This window comes from Palaemon carinicauda, chromosome 15 (genome assembly GCF_036898095.1).
Source record: "Palaemon carinicauda isolate YSFRI2023 chromosome 15, ASM3689809v2, whole genome shotgun sequence".
NCBI lineage: Eukaryota > Metazoa > Arthropoda > Malacostraca > Decapoda > Palaemonidae > Palaemon > Palaemon carinicauda.
Window position 1 is genome coordinate 44,934,951 of NC_090739.1, and position 19,776 is coordinate 44,954,726.

Here is a 19,776-nt window from a genome sequence, read left to right on the forward strand (position 1 = left end):
GATATGTGTAGTAACAGTTTTATTTTCTTTCTGAAGAGTGGAACTCTTTGCAACAGGTGTAAGACTCCTCTGAGGCCTATTCTTTGTTTATATAACTTAGCTGCATGTAGGATGATGCTTGATAGTACAGCATATAAATAGAAATTTACCTCAATTCATTATTCTACTACTTGAGAAGCTGAAATTTTTCCTCTTGAATAACCATTGGCCAGTAGGGACTGTATTTTTTAAGGGAATTCAAATTGGTTATGGGAAAACATTTCTGTGAAACAAAATTTCATAATTCAAGTTAACCATGAATTCAGTTTTGTTTACCACAATAGTAGCAGTAATGTTAGAAATTCAGACGGGCAATAGTAATAGTTTGTACATTCAATAACTATAATATCAGATACTCATAGATGTTAGGATCCTGATGGAAAAAGTAAATATGTTGGAGAAAGCATGTTGGATGACAAGAAAAGTTCCACCTGTCTCCTCTTCTGTTAATTTCCAATTGTAAGTGATGATGCTGTCAAAGTCAAGAATTCTTGAATAATGGTTTCTCTTGGGAAATGAAAATTTTTTGCAAAAAGTAAGTACAGTACTAGATTGCATTTTGAATATTGAGAGTATAATTATCTGTCATGAAAATTTTCATACATGGGCTGAAATATTTATATAAAAGGTCTGCAGATCAATAAATGTAGTGAATTGGTAAAACTTCCACCAGTGAGGTTAGAGTAAGAGGAGACAGTGTAACAGTCCTACAGGCTTTATCAAACGAGCACCTTTCTGAGATTGATCTTATGGCTAGAATAGAATGTAGGGCTTTAATATGGCCATATACTCTGTATGAAAAGATACTATTTTGCTTATTTTTATTGAATTCTGAACCAGCAGTGATTTTAGGTAAAATTTCTAAGTTTTTTATTCATATATTTCATATCTAAATTAACAAGTCATGAATAATACTGTACTAAGAATGCAGTACTGTCTATCATTTGTATTCTTTTAATGAGTATAAATTGAAATAGTTGTTGACGACATTTAATATGAAATGAAATAATAGTTCATCTAGGTAGGTATTGCAGCACCAGGCAACCGTAGGTGTAAACTTTTCTGTAAAAATGTGAATAATTCCAAATGCCTGTGATGTAATGAAAAAAAGGAACTATAGATAATTTAAAAACATTAGTTTCAATCACAGTCATTGTCAAAGAATTTTTCATAGCCCTTTTATTTGTAATAATCAGCTTTGCTTTATTCCTGTTAAGCAACATATATCACTCATCCAACCAGCTTTTTATAGACTACCACCTACAATATATCTTTCCCTTAATACTAATCTGAATTTTTGAAGTCCTATGACTGGCTGGTTGGAAAAGAATTTAAAGTTAACATGGCATGAGATTTCTCTGATGCAAGGTACACAAAGTCTTCCTTTTAAAACCCCCTAATTCTCACCATTCTTGTTAGTTGAGGAGCTCATCTCTTTTGTTTCCTTATTAGAATTTGGTATTAATTTTCTGGTATTCAGATGTTTAAAAGACTGTTGATCCCTTTCCTTCACAGTCCTCATTTACATTGAACAGCTATATATAGTTGACTTTAGGTTTTCACTCCTCATCTGCCCTTTCACTGGTTCCTTGCTTTCTATGACTTGATTCCTTTGAAGTTATCATTTCTCATAAAGTATTCAAGCCACCACCAGAAGTTCAAGGCTAGTTTTGTTAATAGTAGAAAATCTTAGTATATCATTCTGCTATTGAGATTGTTTCACTCTGGGAGCATGAACATCCTCAAGAGAGTCCTTGACCAATATCAGGTGACTGAGGAAGATGGAAAAAAATAATTCTGTGGGAATGACATGGTAGACCACATGGCTTACAGGTACTACAAGAACTTTGACGGAAACTGTAGACTTACCGGCGTCACAGGAACAGGTAAATCCTCAAAAGACTATACAGGATAATTCATCACCATAAGTGAAGTACAGAAAGCATGTTTACTCTCTACCTCATCAACCATTTCTCCCACAGACCAGAATATAGGAGGAACAGGTAGGGACAACTAACAAATAAAGCAGGAAACTAGCACAAACAAACCCAGATGTTATGTAAAGGATCAACCAGCTCACACTTTGCAGAAAAGATCATTACTGCAAACCGAGCCATAACAAAACTGATAAATATGAATAACAATAAACAAGGGTGACAAAGTGACAACATGCCTCTTGGCCCCGGATATCTGTGGTATTTCCTTACAATCTTTGCCAGTTTCATCAGAACACCCATCCATTTGGATAACAAATCCAACCAAGTATTGTTAACAGTAATATACTTTGACAACAAAAGTCTCAAGTTCCACCAATACGGAGATGTCATACTCAAGAGTGACAGAAAAATTGACAATCTATATACAGCACAGGTGAGTAGGCAATACCCTTCTTTTCACCTACCAATCACCAATTTATTACATTGTTAATAAGCTCCAAAGAATTTATCAAGCTACCACTGGGAATATATCTATATTAGGTATCAGCAACAAAATACTTCAACAGCAAAATTTTAATTTTACTGAAGTGGAAAATACTGCACTTAGTAGTTCAAGAAAAAGGTAGGGTTTGGAGACAAGTGAATGATCAGTACCCTACCTCTCACTTATATGGTACCCTTTGACTCTTTATTAGGCTTCAATGACTGTATCCAACTAGAACTGGTAACATTTTACTTGAATATTAAAGTTTTCAGGTTTGTATTTTTGTCTGAACAAATTGGTTTCATGTCAATTGCTCTTAATGTTAATTTGGATGATATACTTGGGAACTCATGTCCAGCTCAGATGAAAATCTAATAGTACCCACTAATTATATCAATTAACCTTACCTGAAATTTATTTATTATTCTCTGAAAATTAGCTAATATACTAAAATTCAAACCCATAAATCTTTTTATTAAAGTTTGAGAACTCTGTTTCTCCTAGTGAAAGCTGACCGAGCTGTTGCCAGATCACTGGTGTCCCAAACCCTGCACCATCTTGTAAAAGTCAGAAGTTCTTTGTTATCTCTACTTACATACTTTGTAAAGTGCTCTGATTTTTGTATTAAACTCTTTGAGGGCCTTAGTGATTTGCTCCCCTAAGTTATTTTGTTGTGGACTGCCACTGGTATGTGCAAGTTTTCTTTATGCACAGTTGTGTATACTATAGTGACTTACAATGTTTGTTTAGTGTTGACCCATTTACTGCTATGATGGATGTGTTCATTGGCTTGGATTAGCTTGTAATGATGGGTACTGTGTTTAGTGGCCACCAGTTTTGAGTACTTTGAGTCTGTTGTCGAGAGATTTTGTAGTAAAACTAATGTTTAATTGGTTAAGCTGAGAAATATTCATTCTTGAAAGTAATAGCCTCTATTGTCTTGGTTGACAGGAAATATTTAATCTTTCCCGTATGATCTTGGGTGGGGTTACAGATTCCTCCTTGTTTAAGTCAGAATGTGTTTTAAATATTTTCAAAATGGTGCTTAGGATTATCATATGTAGTTTAATTTCCTTTCCAATAATACAAGTTATCGTTTTTTATAATAGTGGAGATGCAGTTTCTTACAATAACTAATTTCAGAATTACTTTCTTTGTCATATTCTATATGTTATGTTTATAGTCAGCAGTAGGTTGGCCAGGGCACGAGCCACCTGTTGAGATACTACCAGTAGAGAGTTATTGGGTCCTTTGACTGGTTAGACAGTATTACATGTATATTGGATCCCTCTCTCTTATTACAGCTCATTTTCCCTTTGCTTACACATACACCGAATACAGTAGTTTGACCTATTTTTTCCACATTCTTCTGTCTTTTCATACATCTGTCAGCACTGAGATTACCAAAAAAATCTTCTTCGCTCAAGGGTTAACTACTGAACTGTAATTGTTAAGCAGCTACTCTCATGGTAAGGGTAGAAGAGACTCTTTAGATATGGTATGCAGTTCCTCTAGGAGGACACTCCAAAATCAAACCATTTTTCTCTAGTCATGGGTAGTGCTATAGCCTTTGTACCATGGTCTTCCATTGTCTTGGGGTAGAGTTCTCTTGCTTGAGGGTACCCTCGGGCACACTTATTCTATCTTATTTCTCTTATTCTTGTTTTTTTAAGTTTTTATAGTTTATATATGAAATGTAACTTAATCAAATATTCTATTTTAATTGTTCATTACTCCTCTTGTAGTTTATTAATTTCCTTATTTCCTTTCCTTACTGGGCTATTTTTTCCTGTTGGAGCCCTTGGGCTTATAGCATCCTGCTCTTTCAACTGGGATTGTTAGAAATAATAGTATACCAGGTTTAATACAACATATGTTGTAAATGGCTCAAATATTTATCTGGCTAGTGCAAGTGTTGTATTTTTTTCATGATAAATTTGAAATCACAAGGTACCATTCCTTAAAATATTAAGATAAATTTTAGAATCAAGGTCACATGATTTATTTAATGAAAAAATTAATACATCCAATGAAAAGAGCATAATAGAGACCCCTTTTTGTCATGTTATGCATTAAATCTAAAATCCAATAATCTATTTTATTCTAAACAGCTTTGTATGATTTCATTAATTCAATTTTCACATATGGAAGAAGTTTGAAGTATAAGTAAAAAAGGGAGAACAATAGAGATACTAAAGGCAGGAAAAGTGAGTTTAATACTAGTTCCAGTGTAGTGTCAGATCAGGGTTTAGTCATGCTGATTCCCCTTAGTCGATCTCATAGTCAAACTCCCTTATTAGAGGAAGGCCATGTAGTTGATATTAGTAGCAAATATTTTGGTCCAGATTGGTTCAGATCAGAATTAAATTTAATGAAATCTGAAAAGTCTTCATTTATTTTTATCCAGATTCAGAATACTATGCATATCTCAGTTTATGAAATCCATTTCTAATGTGTAGACTTATTTGTTTCTACATGAATATAAACATTTGTCCTATAATATAAAAATTGATTCAAGCGCAGTTGGAACTAAAGTTTAATTGCTTGAAACCACCCAGGCACACTATCGAATCTTATTTTTCTTCCTCTTGTTTTTTTAAAATGGTGTTGGGCAGGCTTAAAAGAAGGGCCATGGATGCCTGGTGGTTTATCAAAACATTATCTTTTCCTTATCTTTTTCTTTATCTTTTCAGAATCATCCTTATTATCCTCCCTTCAGTTGAATTGGGTATCCTGGAGGGTATTTAGACTTGCATGGTGTATTGGCTCTGCCATGTTGACCAGTTTTTTCGACTTTTTATCTTAAGTCTATGGGTTTTATCAATCACTTTATATATTTGTTCCGTAACTGGAATACAAACCACGCTATTTAAAGGGGGTAATTACTTTCGCGTAGCTGAAAGGACGAGCCATAAAATTTTAACGGGATTATTACCCCACCGCTAGTTAGCGGGGGTTAGGGAGGGTAGTTAGCTACCCTCCCCCCTCACACACGTGTTGTAGCTCCACTTTTACTTGGCTCGGGTGGTGATCGGACGTGTCCGCCTTCACCCTCGCCTCTTTGACAGCCATTAATCATTGCTTTTTCTTTCTTTTTCTCAGTGTTTTGTGAAGTTGGCCTCTACAATGCGGAAGTGCCCTGGGTTACCTGACCGCCCTTGTGGGACCTTCATGTCTTCCATCGAGACGGATCCTCACACCTTATGCCCTTATTGTAGGAGTCAGCGGTGTGAAAGTGATAATGTTTGTATGGAATGTAGGGAGTGGCCTACCTCCCAGTGGGAGAGGTTTTCTCGGCGCCGGAAGAAAAAGTCCAGATGGGATATATCTCCTTCAAAGGTTTCTTTGAAGAAGGAAAATCCTAAGGACTCTACTTCCGTAGCCCAAACCTCCTCCGAAGCTCCCACTCGGTCGGTCTCTCGTGAGAGGCCGTCGAGTGGTAGCATAGGCCGTACTGTTGTTGACCGATCTCGGGGTTTGGGAGAGGGAGTTGCCTCCCATAGCGAGGCAGCTCCTCCTCCGCTCCCGGGGGAGGATTTAATTATTTCTCCTGTTAATAATGATCTTTTGCAGCTTTGGGCTTCCTTGGGGCTTCAGGGTTCGCCCTCCAAAGAAGACCTGTTTGACAGGTTGGGAGCAGCTGTCAAACAGTCACCGGCGGTAGCAGAGGTTGACCCTCTGTTTATTGTCGAGGCTGTTGTGGCAGACGCTTCCAATGAGAGTGTTCAAACCCCTGCTCCTGTTGTAGCTGAAGGTTTAGCTCCCCCTCCGAACATCCTTCGAGGGAGGATCTAAGTCCAATGGTCTCTCCTGCGTGTGATTCCCCCCCCCCCCCCCGGGGGAGTTCACTGACAGAGACTCCTCTTCGGAGGACTGCCGATGGTTTGCCTGCTGCTCCCAGAGGACGCATCCGACGTAAGGCTTGCCTTGCTCTTCGTCGCCGAGGTCTTTCTTCTCCTCACAAGGGTGTTAGGAGGCGCCTCTTCGGATCTTCATCCTCGCAGTCCCCCGCAGAGGAACCTCGTCCTTCAGCTACCGTTCCTGCTACTTCCTTGGACCTGGACCTCTCCGCAGATCGTTCGCGATCTCCTACGCCTGCCAGACCTGCTGACCTGCCTTCACTTTTCCTGGCTGCTGACGCGCTGTGGGCGCCCACACATCCCGTTTTCAAACGGGCACCAGTCCCTTCGGGGCAAAAGGGGCTTTCACACATTGTGTGCAAGTCCCTTAAGCGCCAGGTTTCCCCTGTGCGCCCACGTTCGCCTGCGCGCAAGCGCTCACCGGTTGCTGCCTTATCTTGCCAGCGCCCTCCTGCACACCCACGATCTCCTGTTTGCCCTGCAGTTCCAGAGACTACGCGCCCACCATCTCCTGCTCGCCAACGGACCTCTGCACGCCCTTGGCCTGATACACGCCATGGACGGCCTCGGTCTCCTGCTCGTCAGCGATCTCCTGCTCGTCAGCGATCTCCTGCTCGTCAGCGCTCTTCTGCGCCCCAGCGCTCTCCTGCGCGCCAGCGCTCTCCTGCTCACCAACGCTTGCTTGCTCGTCATCGCTCGCCTGTTCGCCCTCGATCTTCGGATCAGGGCTCCAAGGAGAAATCTTCTTCCTCTCCTGCTCGCCAGTGCTCTCCTCCACGATCGCCGACTCGCCATCAGACCTCGCCTGCTCGCCATCCCTTGCCTACTCGCCATCACCCAGTCTCCATTGCGCGCCCACTGCCAGAACTTCGGTTCCTGACGAGTGCCCTTCTGCGCCCACGTGCTAGGGATATTCCCCCTGCACGCACGCGCCCTACGGCTTCGCCCCTACGGGCCCTTCATCATCCTGTGGCTGCACTCCATCCGAAGTCTCCGAAAAGCGCACCAACGCGCCCTGACACCTACGCGCCCTGTCGCCTGCGCGCCCACGCACTCTGACGCCTGTGCGCCCACGAGCTCCTTCTCCTGCGCGCCATCGTTCGCCCACGCGCCAACGCGCGAATTCTCCTACGCGCCAACGCGCGAATTCTCCTACGCGCCAACGCTCGCCTGCGCGCCCCCTCGCCATCGCTCGCCCGCGAGCCCCCTCGCCCACGCGCGCAAGCAATCGCCCCCCCGAGCTAGGCAATGGCCTCCACCGCGATGCCCAGCTCGTGCCCACACAGGATCCGGCAGTATGCGTCAGGTCATCTTCATCGCGTTCTCCCCCCCGTAAGTGCAGGACAGCGCGCCCAACGGAGGGAGGGAAATCTCCATGGCAACATCGGGTGCCAACGGCAGGGTCAGAGACGGTTTCTGCTGGACAGGGTTGTCAACTATCCTGCCCAGACCTGAGATCCAAGCTCATTCAGCTGTTGGTCGAGGCTCGTCCAACCTATGGTGCCGTCTGATGAGTGCAAGTACCTTACGATAGGACGAGACCTCGTCCGTAGAGCCGCCAAAGCGGAGGTAGTTGTCATGGGTCTACCCCCTCCCGGAGCCACCTGGATGGCGCTGGTTAATGGTCGTGGCAGCGGCGTATCCCGAAACTTGGCCGGGACTGCTGCAACGAAAGATCCTGGGGTTGTGCCGCTGGGCCTAACCCACGGGAGTTCCCTACACACGGGTGGAGTCGCCGACTTACTCGGCCGGGGTAACAGAGAGTGTGCCAACGGCTGCACCTGACGAGCGGGCGGAGCCGAAGAGACACTGTGCAGGGAAATGGGAGCAGATCCAGCAGCCACCGAGGGAGGCACTGGAGCTGCAACCGACCTGCTGGATTCCCGACAGTGTCGGACAACGGTAACATACCGCTTCCTCGGTGACAACTTCCTTCGGTAGTCCCTCCTCGAGGACCTCGCCCTCTTCCTGGGCGGGCTGTCGCGTGGGCTTTATCTCCTCCTCCTGGAACGCTTCCTCTTCCTCCTGGAGTCCCGAACACTGTAACTGTCTGACGAATAGGACTCGTAGGAAAATTTGTCCGAAGAATACGAGGAAGCTGATTCCTCCATCTCTATCACAAGCCCCCCTGGGGGTTCTAGGTCTGGAACTCGGGGTCACAGGCTCCATGAAGTCCGGCGGAAGCGTGGCCGATGGCGCCGGGGGTGAACGGATGATGGGTCGAGGGGCAAACCAACCTTCGATTTTCTCCTCCTGCCTCATGGGGGACCTGAAGGGCGTCCTAGGAGCCGTCCATACAATGGAGTCGGCGTCCGAAGAACACGTGGGCCGCCTTACTTTGTTCTAGCCACCCCCGGAACCCGCTGAACCTGAAAAACACTGTTCGGGCGTGAGAGTGAGCGCTGATTCACCCCCCCTCCCACCGGGTCTTCACTTTAGACGGGTCCTGCGGGCACCAGGCCTTCGTCTATCTCACACACTCCCGCCACACTTGTCTGCACAGGCCCCTTATCCACAGATTCCCCGACATCAGACTCATGGGGAACAGCAATGGGCCGTTTCCCCGAAACGGACTTACCTCGTCCCCCACTCTGGGTAAGGAAAGGTGAAGGAGAACCTCTCTCAGACTGGGCCGAGGGCGACGTTAGCGGCGAAGAAAGGCCTGACTTCTTCGGAGATCTCTTGGAAGCCTTCTTCTTCGCGTATAGGGTCCATTGAAGCTCCGGCCAAGACTCGCATTCAGGGCACATGGAGGCCGGGGAACACCTCTTCCCCCGACACGAGGAGCACAAGGTGTGCGGGCCGACCTCGGGCGTCGAGAGCCATGCCCCGCAAGACTTACTAGCTTGGGGCCCGGGACAGCGACGCTGAGATTCCATGGTAAAAACCGAACCCAAACGACACAAGCACACAAGGGAAAGGTGAGGAACACAACGGGAACACGTGGTACACAAGAGAAAGGAACACAATGGAACACGTGGGACAAGGTAAGAAGAACACAAAGGAACACGTGGGACACAAGGTGATCGGACGGGATAAGTGAGAGAGAGTTGCGAGATGTAATCAACACGACCAGACCTTACTGACGGGCTAACCAGCGCGACACCATGCGCTGACACAGGGTCGCCCTAAGGCGAGTATCCTTCCGCCCCGGAGGGCCCCTGCAAGGTAGCGGAGAGAGGGGGAACTACGCAAAATTCTTGGTCGGTGATTAAGTTCCAGATACTCCTAAGAAAGTAGTTCGAGGCAAGTACTCCGTGTTGGAACAAATATGTTTTTGTATATATTCAATGTTAGTATTTGAAATAATACATTTTATTTTTTTAGTCAATAGCCTGTTTTTCTCATAAGATTATTTCTGTATCCAATCGCAGTTTTCAAGCTATACAGATTCTTTAAATACCAGCTTCTAAGGAGTATAATGAACAGAAAGATTTGATGCAAATTTGGATGGTTTTCATTTAGAAAAACTACCTTATAATTGTTTTTTACTTTTTTTATTTTATAAGCCCAAAATTAACTCTTTTGACCTAGGAACATTATAAAATTTAAATTATTAGTTTCCATTTACAAAATGTAGCACCCTCAGTAATGAGCTGGATTATACAGGAATTTGACTATGTTCCAAAATCAACACAACACCCCTTGCCTGTATTAATGATATAAGATGAAAAACCCCACATGAAAATTATTAAAATTTTTACTAAGTAAAATTGACTTGAAGAACCAAAGCAATTATAATTTCTTGAACTCTCAATTAACTTGCAAAGTTGATCCAAGCAGAGTAATAAACCTGTAAATGTAAATAGCACTACTAACAAAAATCCCACATAAAAATTCTCAAGTATAAAATTTTATTATACAGGTTTATTATGCTTCTGACAATTTCATATCATAGCTGCTGTTAGTTGGCCAACTTTGACTGAGCATGAAGCTGAGGAATAAACACCTCTGTCTGTTGTCCTTCTGCCATGATTTCTTCAATTTCCTCCACCCTGTTTGATATAAGAAAAAAGAATAATTATTACTAACATGAACCATCAACCAAGATAATATGTTATTTTCATTAGTAAAATAAATTTTTGAATATACTTACCCGATAATCATGTAGCTGTCAACTCCGTTGCCCGACAGAATTCTACGGAAGGGATACGCCAGCGATCGCTATACAAGAGGGGGGTGTACTCACCAGCGCCACCTGTGGCCAGGTACTGCAGTACTTCTTGTTGACACCACCTCAATTTTTCCTCGGTCCACTGGTTCTCTATGGGGAGGAAGGGTGGGTCAATTAAATCATGATTATCGGGTAAGTATATTCAAAAATTTATTTTACTAATGAAAATAACATTTTTCAATATTAATCTTACCCGATAATCATGTAGCTGATTCACACCCAGGGAGGTGGGTGAAAACCAGTGTACATGTATATCAAGAAGCTAAGTATCCCGTATTTCATATTATCAGTTATTCAAAATAACAATGAAATTATAAGTACCTGGTAAGGAAGTCGACTTGAACCATTACTCTGCCTTTAATAAGTTCGTCTTCCTTACTGAGCGCAGCGTTCCTCTTAGGAGGCTGAACAACTCTAAGGTGCTGAAGTATCAAGGGCTGCAACTCATACTAAAGGACCTCATCACAACCTTTAACCTCGGCGCTTCTCAAGAAAGAATTGACCACCCGCCAAATCAACAAGGATGTGGAAGGCTTCTTAGCCGACCGTACAACCCATAAAAAGTATTCAAGAGAAAGGTTATGGGATTATGGGAATGTAGTGGCTGAGCCCCCGCCTACTACTGCATTCGTTGCTACGAATGTTCCCAGGGTGTAGCAGTACTCGTAAAGAGACTGGACATCTTTGAGATAGAATGATGCGAACACTGACTTGCTTCTCCAATAGGTTGCATCCATAACACTCTGCAGAGAACGGTTCTGTTTGAAGGCCACTGAAGTAGCCACAGCTCTCACTTCATGTGTCCTTACCTTCAGCAAAGCAAGGTCTTCTTCCTTCAGATGAGAATGTGCTTCCCTAATCAGAAGCCTGAATAGTAAGAAACTGAGTTCTTAGACCTTGGAAAAGAAGGCTTCTTGATAGCACACCATAAGGCTTCTGATTGTCCTCGTAAAGGTTAAGACCTTTTTAGATAGTACCTAAGAGCTCTAACTGGGCAAAGTACTCTCTCCAGTTCATTCCCCACCAAGTTGGACAGGCTTGGGATCTCGAACGACTTAGGCCAAGGACGTGAAGGAAGCTCGTTTAGCAAAAACCGAGCTGCAAGGAACATGTAGCCGTTTCAGATGTGAAAACTATGATCCTGCTGAAGGCGTGGATCTCACTTACTCTTTTAGCTGTTGTCAAGCACACGAGGAAAAGAGTTTTTAATGTGAGGTCCTAAAAAGAGGCTGATTGGAGAGGTTCAAATCTTGATGACATAAGGAACCTTAGGACCACGTCTAGATTCCAGCCTGGAGTGGACAACCGACGTTCCTTTGAGGTCTCAAAAGACCTAGGGAGGTCCTGTAGATCTTTGTTGGTGGAAAGATCCAAGCCTCTGTGGCGGAAAACCGCTGCCAACATACTTCTGTAACCCTTGATCGTAGGAGCTGAAAGGGATCTTACGTTCCTTAGATGTAACAGGAAGTCAGCAATCTGGGTTACAGTGGTACTGGTTGAGGAAACTGCATTGGCCTTGTACCAGCTTCGGAAGACTTCCCCTTGAGACTGATAGACTCTGAGAGTGGATGTTCTCCTTGCTCTGGCAATCGCTCTGGCTGCCTCCTTCGAAAAGCCCCTAGATCTTGAGAGTCTTTCGAAAGTCTGAAGGCAGTCAGACGAAGAGCGTGGAGGTTTGGGTGTACCTTCTTTACGTGAGGTTGACGTAGAAGGTTCACTCCTAGAGGAAGAGTCCTGGGAATGTCGACCAGCCATTGCAGTACCTCTATGAACCATTCTCTCGCGGGCCAGAGCGGAGCCAACCAACGTCAGCCGTGTCCCTTTGCGAGAGGAGAACTTCTGAAGTACCCTGTTGACAATCTTGAACGGCGGGAATGCATACAGGTCGAGATGGGACCAATCCAGCAGAAAAGCATCCACGTGAACTGCTGCTGGGTCTGGAATCGGAGAACAATACAACGGGAGTCTCTAGGTTATCGAGGTAGCGAACAGATCTATGGTTGGCTGACCCCACAGGGCCCAAAGTCTGCTGCAAACATTCTTGTGAAGGGTCCACTCTGTGGGGATGACCTGACCCTTCCGGCTGAGGCGATCTGCCATGACATTCATATCGCCCTGAATGAACCTCGTTACCAGCGTGAGCTTTCGATCTTTTGATCAGATGAGGAGGTCCCTTGCGATCTAGAACAACTTCCACGAATGAGTCCCTCCCTGCTTGGAGATGTAAGCCAAGGCTGTGGTGTTGTCAGAGTCCACCTCCACCACCTTGTTAAGCTGGAGGGACTTGAAGTTTATCAAGGCCAGATGAACCGCCAACAACTCCTTGCAATTGATGTGAAGTGTCCTTTGCTCCTGATTCCATGTTCCCGAGCATTCCTGTCCGTCCAAAGTCGCACCCCAGCCCGTGTCTGATGCGTCCGAGAGGAGACGGCGGTCGGGTTTCTGAACAGCCAAAGGTAGACTTCCTTGAGAAGAAAGCTGTTCTTACACCACGCGAGAGTAGACCTCCTCTCTTCGGAAACAGGAACTGAGACCGTCTCTAGCGTCATGTCCTTTATCCAGTGAGCAGCTAGATGATACTGAAGGGGGCGGAGGTGGAGTCTCCCTAACACGATGAACAGGGCCAGCGATGAAAGTGTCCCTGTTAGACTCATCCACTACCTGACTGAGCATCGGTTCCTTCTCAGCATGCTCTGGATGCATTCTAGGGCTTGGAAGATCCTTGGGGCCGACGGAAAAGCCCGAAAAGCTCGACTCTGAAGATCCATACCCAGGTAGACAATGGTCTAGGATGGGACGAGCTGGGACTCCTCAAAATTGACCAGGAGGCCCAGTTCCTTGGTCAGATCCATAGTCCATCTGAGAATCTCCAGACAGCGACGACTTGTGGGAGCTCTTAAAAGCCAGTCGTCTGACGGAGCCGGACACAAGATCATGGTACTGTTGCACAGTCTGTGAACTGTCAACCATGGGGAAGCGAGGAAGTACAGTGACAACCCGAAGCTGTCTAGACTGTCTGGGTCGTACAGACAACTCCTTATCGGGTTGCTGAGGTTGCCGCACTGCGTCACAACAAGTCACTTCTGCTGGTTGTTGAACGTCTTCCCAGTGACACACTGACTCCGTAAACAAAAAAATCCTCTAACAAGGACTAAGCTTGGACTGCATGTCTTGCAACACAGCTCAAGGTCTATGGGAGCAGGTGTGGTAACAGACGGGGTTAGCGACTTTAGTGGAACCATTACCTTCCCTGGAAGCATGTTATGCTTAAATAAAAGTCCATAGGAGGCTACGCAGCTAAAGGCTCCTCTCCAAATGACAGAGTCCTCAAGGGAATATCAGAAGGAGGGAGAATAGCACTTTCTCATCTACAGGGACCATATCCGAGAAAAGCTAAGTTCTCTCAGTGAGGGTTTCACTGGTGCAAAAGCAGCAGACTAGAAGGCAACGTTATGAAACTGCTTGACAGTCTAGTGAGTTGGCAACAACCAAAGATGTGTGACTGAGAAGCATGCGGTAAGGTATGCAGAGCATGCTGTATGCAGAGCATGCTGTATGTAGAGCATGCTGTAAGGTAAGCAGAGCATGTTGCATGGCGTGTGGCTGATGCTGCATGGGATGAGGCTCATGCTGCATGGGATGAGGCTCATGCTGCTTAAAAGAAATCTGAACCTGACACTAATCTAGCTGTCCGAGGATTTACCTGGTGAGACATCAGTCTCTTTACCAGAGAGTTTTACCAGATTTCCCCGGGCCACCACGTGACACAATTGGTAGTAATTCATTCAAATTACCTCTAATGAGTCAATATGGATAAATATCAACACAACATCGTGTTCAAATAGAAATAAATTTCTACCTCATACTTGGGATCGAACACTAGCCCCTTCTAATGAAAGGCCAGGTCGAAACCAACCATGCCACGAGAGCCCATAGGATGTCGCATAGCATGAGGCTCCTGCCTCATGGGTTGAGGAGGATGCCGCATAGCATGAGGCTCCTGCCTCATGGTTTGATCCTGTGAGGTTCCTGCCTCAAGAGTTGCGTCTGCCTCAAGGGTTGAGGGGGTAGCTGCGCAGAGAGAGGCTCAAGCTGCATAGACTGCGGTTCAAGTTGAATGGGAAGAGGCTCAAGCTGAGGAGAAAGTGGCAGATGCATGCGTTGAGGTGGCTGACTCATAGCATGAGGTTCCTGCCTCAAGAGTTGCGCTTGCCTCAAGGGTTGAGGTGGCTGCGCAGAGAGAGGCTCTTGACTCACGAGTTGAGGTTCTTGAGGTGCTTGCCTCGAGAGTTGAGGTTCTCGCCTCGAGGAAAGTGGAGGTGGTTGTTGCGAGAGTTGAGGTGGCTGCCTCAAGGATGGTAGAGGTTGTCGTACCTCAAGAGGTTGCTGCCTCGAGGGTAGTTGTAATGCAAGATACTCCTGCCTCAAGGGTAGAGGAGGTTGTAAGGCATAAGGCTCCTGCCCCCATTGTTGAGGAGGTTGCTGCATGGTAAGAGGCTCCTGCCTCAAGGAAAGTGGAGGTTGCTGCACAGCGCTGGTATCTGGCAACTCCCAACGCGGCAGCTCACGCATGGAGGTAGCTTGAGGAACCTCAACCTCATACGTCTGGCAGATTGTACTGCGCAGAGGAGGAGGAGCGTTCGCAGGAGGAGGTGTATTAACCTTCTCTGCCTGAAACTCCTGCATCAACACCGCAAGCTGAGACTGCATTGTCTGCAGCAAAGACCACTAGAGTTTAAGAAAGACAACAACAAACGGAGCTACTGTCCGTTGAGACTGAGGGTCTAAAGCAGCTGGTGCGGCAACAGACGGAGCTACTGCCTGTTGCGATACCACCTTGCCTCTCTGGGAGGTGTGCAGTTGTCGTACTGCAGCAAGTCCGAACTGACCCAGGGCTAATGGCTACACCTAGGAGTTGGACTTGTGCGGAAGGGACCGACTTGCACTTAAAAGCTGCAAGATTTGGTCCATGGTTTCTGCGAGAAACCTCTTCCGCAGACGAGGAATAAAAGGGCTCTCTCGTCTTTGTGTGGGTGGGGTGATCACGTCGGCAACGTGTGTAGATACACCCGAAACCACGGAGGGAAAACGTCTGTTCGTCGATCAAGGCCTGCTGAACCCATAAGTCCTTCGACATTACTTCTCCCCTGGGCTTGGGAGCTTGTAAGAGGTCCCAGACTAGGCGAACAACTGGCACGAACAGACGAACCCTCGAACGCAACACTGTAACACTTTGCGCTTATCACTTATCACTTTTGATTTTCTGTTTGCACTTATTTCACTGAACTCGAAACTTAAGTGGTTTGTACCTGAAACACGCAATTCTATCCTTCCTTAAAAGTTAGTAATTGCGAAAACAGAATTACAATGTAACAGAAAAATCTAATGAAAGATAAATAATTCAGTGGCTGGAAAGAGACTAAACACTAGATCAAATAAACTACGTTTAAAATCTCTCACCGCATAAAGCTTGAGAACAAGAATAAAACTCTAGAAACGTTTACCTTCTTCCCCTAAAGAGACTAGGGAGAAGAGCAAAAACGATAACAACGTTACTCGCTTGAACGAAACGTTTATCCTCCTCTCTCTCCCTCCGTCTCTATCTCTCTCTCTCTCTCTCTCTTAGAACCTGAGAGAAGAGCCCAATCATATATATCGTTAAAACATATTATTGTTAAAGGAAAAAAACTGAAAGATTTCCCAAATAAAAAGTTCCTTTATTAGAATTAAAACCATTAAGCTAAGAAAGAATGAACAAAACGCTAGAAACGGTTTACTCTTACTGCAACGTGACACCGTGAAAATTCTCTCTCTATCGTAACGATAGAGCGCAAGTTGAACGTTCTGAACGTCAACAACTGCAGAGACAAAACAAAACGTTAGTTCAACTTTGAAAACAGTACGAGACTATCAAAGAAATTCTTTTAAAAACATTAAAATAGCATAATATGTTAACAGGTAAAACCGAAATGACGGGCTCAATGTTAATTAACTTCGGTACAAGAAAAGACCGCCTACTATTAGGAAAGGTCGAATATAAACAAATATAAAAATTAATTTTAATAAGTTTATAATAAAAGGAAGTTAATCGAAGAGGCCTATAAAAGGCGGAGAGATATAAAATAAATCTATAACTTTTGTTAAGCAAAATTAAGAAAGAGAGTCTATACTCTCTTAGACACCAACACTTCCGTCTAAGGGAAGGGTCGGCCATTTAAAAGTGAAAGAGAGTTCATACTCTCTTCGTCACCATAATTAATCAAATTAATTCCAAAAGCTAGCTAAGCTAATGATAAAACTTCCTGAATAGCGAAAGCTAAACTCTAGAGCAAATACATCACCAAATCGTGAGCAAAAACTCCAGAATCAACAGCGTATCCATGTAGGTCTAGCCGGAGGCACGACAGAGGAAAAATTGAGGTGGTGTCAACAAGAAGTACTGCAGTACCTGGCCACAGGTGGCGCTGGTGAGTACACCCCCCTCTTGTATAGCGATCGCTGGCGTATCCCTTCCGTAGAATTCTGTCGGGCAACGGAGTTGACAGCTACATGATTATCGGGTAAGATTAATATTGAAAAAATGTAGTCATATATGTGGATGTATGTATATAGATATAGTATATGTATATTTATGTATCCTCCTGTATACATATTTATTGTATATGTATGTATACAAATGTAAAGATGCATATATATTTACAATTATTATTATCATCATTATTATTAATAATTAGCCCAAAGGCCCCACCCACCGTTTTCCACCTCAAATGAAGCTTCATGTGCCGATTCGCCTACTGCCACTACATCAGCGATCACCAAATGTAGCAGCAGGGCCTATCAGAACTGCTTCATAATTGCTCGCCACTCATTTCTATTCTTTGAACACTCTTTTGCCTCTCTCACATCTATCCTTCTGTCACCTAGGCTTCCTAAACTCCATTCATCCACCCAAACCTTGGCACTTCTCCCATCAACATGACAAATTCAGAGATAATTTGTATTTTCCAAACCTTGGCCTTCCTCTTGCACTTCTCCCATCAACATGACAAATTCAGAGATAATTTTTATTTTCCCCTATCTAATATAAACCTGTAGTTATTTATTGTGGATATACTTTTGGCAGAGCTGGAAGCTAGCCATTAGATTTAAAGTACGAGGTGGCAACCCTACCTAACCACTTAAGAGTGGGTAAGCAGAGGGTGGCTGGGGACTGCGGGGTACCCAGTTACCTATATCTACTCATGGTTCAATGAACCATGTCACTTTTTTATTGCAGGCAGGACTTGGAGGGGGACATGTGATGGCGGGACAATTTATATAAATAACTACAGGTTTGTATTAGTTAGGGAAAATACAAATTATCTCCAAATATGTCATTTGTTCCCATACTAACAAACCTTAGGTTATTTATTTTGGATTACTCACCCTTAGGTAGGTGGTAAGTTTGACTACTGGCTTAGTTATTGGCCTGGGTTTACCTAGTATAGTATAGACTGTAATCGAGAGAAACAACCTTGCCACCTCGCTTTATCAATACAAGTAAGAATGATAGCAGCCTGAACAGGAAGTTGTGAGAGATATCATATGAACGTCTAGGTAAGAATATTCCTAGTTCATCCGCAATAAATAACGTAAGGTTTGTTAGTATGGGAACAAATGACAAATTTGGGAGGGAAACTCCTGCAGAAGGGGTGGATTCTATAAAATCCAAACCCATGGAGAGGATATCCCAAAGGGGAGACCACGTAGGAGCCGGGTGTGTTAACCGCAAACTGAAAACCAACAAATCACTGCCATTCCCCAGGCATTTTTCCAAGGGAAGAGGATGCCTACTAAGGGATTAGGAGATGGTATCATCCGTGCTCAGATCATAGACCTACGGATGTGTGGTAATGCATGTGGCCTCTCCCCCATTTTCTTTGATATCTCTAAAGGAAGTGTCAAATCCAAAATGGAGGAGATCGGCTCCCTAGGAGAGATTCTCATCTGGCAGCTTTTTTTACCATGACTGTCTCTTGCTCAGATCTTGTAGAGAACCAAGGGATTCTGTTAGTCCTGAAGAGGTTGCATTCGACGGGGCCTGATGCGGTCTTGTCGCACCTGTGGAAGTTTCTACAGGCTAATGACACAGTCTACAGATAGCCATATTGGATGTGACATTCGTGTCTTTCCTTCAATTAATCTAATTTTCAGATCAAGGTAAATTGAAGATGTCTCAGGAGTTTGAGACCTTTAGGATCAGTCAGTAGTCCGAGGTCTTCAAGATTAGGGCCAATCCTGTAAAGGAAATTATGGGCTAACTGATTAATCACAAAAACTTTCTCACATGATAAGGTTTGAAGGTTAAGCTCGTCTCATGAGTGAAGACTTCTGATCGATGAAGCTTGGTGGTATCCTGGCGTACTGCATCTTCCCAGGAGATTTGATGTCCCAATCATGAGGAAGAAGAGAGTGACTGCTTCCCAATTCCCGAGGAAAGATAGAAGAAACGAGAGTATCTTTAGTAGCTAAAATGTGGACTCTCTTTCCTTGACAAAAAACATGAGAGGAGTTTTCCCATGAGGAAGAAAGATATCTTTTACAACCACTCCTGCCTAAGGTAGAGCTCCGGTTACAGGAAAAAGTTATCAGCCGACTTCATGAACAAGACTTCATGAAGTGTAGGCAAAAATTTTTTTTACCCTGAACGGATTTTGTAGGTGGAGGTTGAATGTGTTCCCACTAAGGATCTATTAACAGATTCAACAACCCCAGATCTACATTCAGGAGATAGAATGGAGGCAAAGAATGTAGCATCATATGCAACAAGCTTGTTTTCTAGGTCAACACACAATGTGTATATAGTAAGAAAAGTAATGGGCCAAGAACATTACCCCGAAGAAATAAAGATATCGCATTCCTATTCTCACTAAAGTGCCCATCTACGACAACTCTTTGCAACAATAATGATGCTACCCACCAACTCCAAACTGATTTAGATTGAAAACAAATGTCTCATTATTAGCACTGTCAAAGGCAGCACTAAAATCAAGACCAATCATAAAAACTTCCTGACCACAATCAAGGGAGTTCTGTAGAGCGCAGGGCATCATATGCTCCAACGTTCTTGCGAAGGTAAAATTGCAAACTAGGGAACAGACGATTACCTTTAATGTACCTGCAGTATTTAGATCTAGTCGTCCACTCGATCTAGAGCCAAGTCCACAAGATTCCACCTGGGCAACTCCAATGGGTTGAGGCGGTGAGATAACCACCGCTGCATGCTCCATAGCACAGGTAACA

The 19,776-nt window shown here is 44.3% G+C and overlaps 1 protein-coding gene across 2 annotated transcripts in view; it reads right to left on the reverse strand.

Annotated features, from left to right (window-relative positions):
- Positions 1–9,816: 9,816 nt before the first annotated feature.
- The window catches only part of Dip-C (dipeptidase C), a 935,347-nt gene continuing 925,387 nt past the window's right edge, over positions 9,817–19,776 (reverse strand). The window contains exon 11 of one of the 2 annotated variants that reach the window (XM_068388375.1): positions 9,817–10,315. In XM_068388375.1, coding sequence (XP_068244476.1) covers positions 10,225–10,315 — 91 coding nt within the window. In that variant the 3' untranslated portion in view covers positions 9,817–10,224. The remainder of the gene's footprint in view (positions 10,316–19,776) is intronic. The other variant, XM_068388374.1, reaches the window with a different exon arrangement.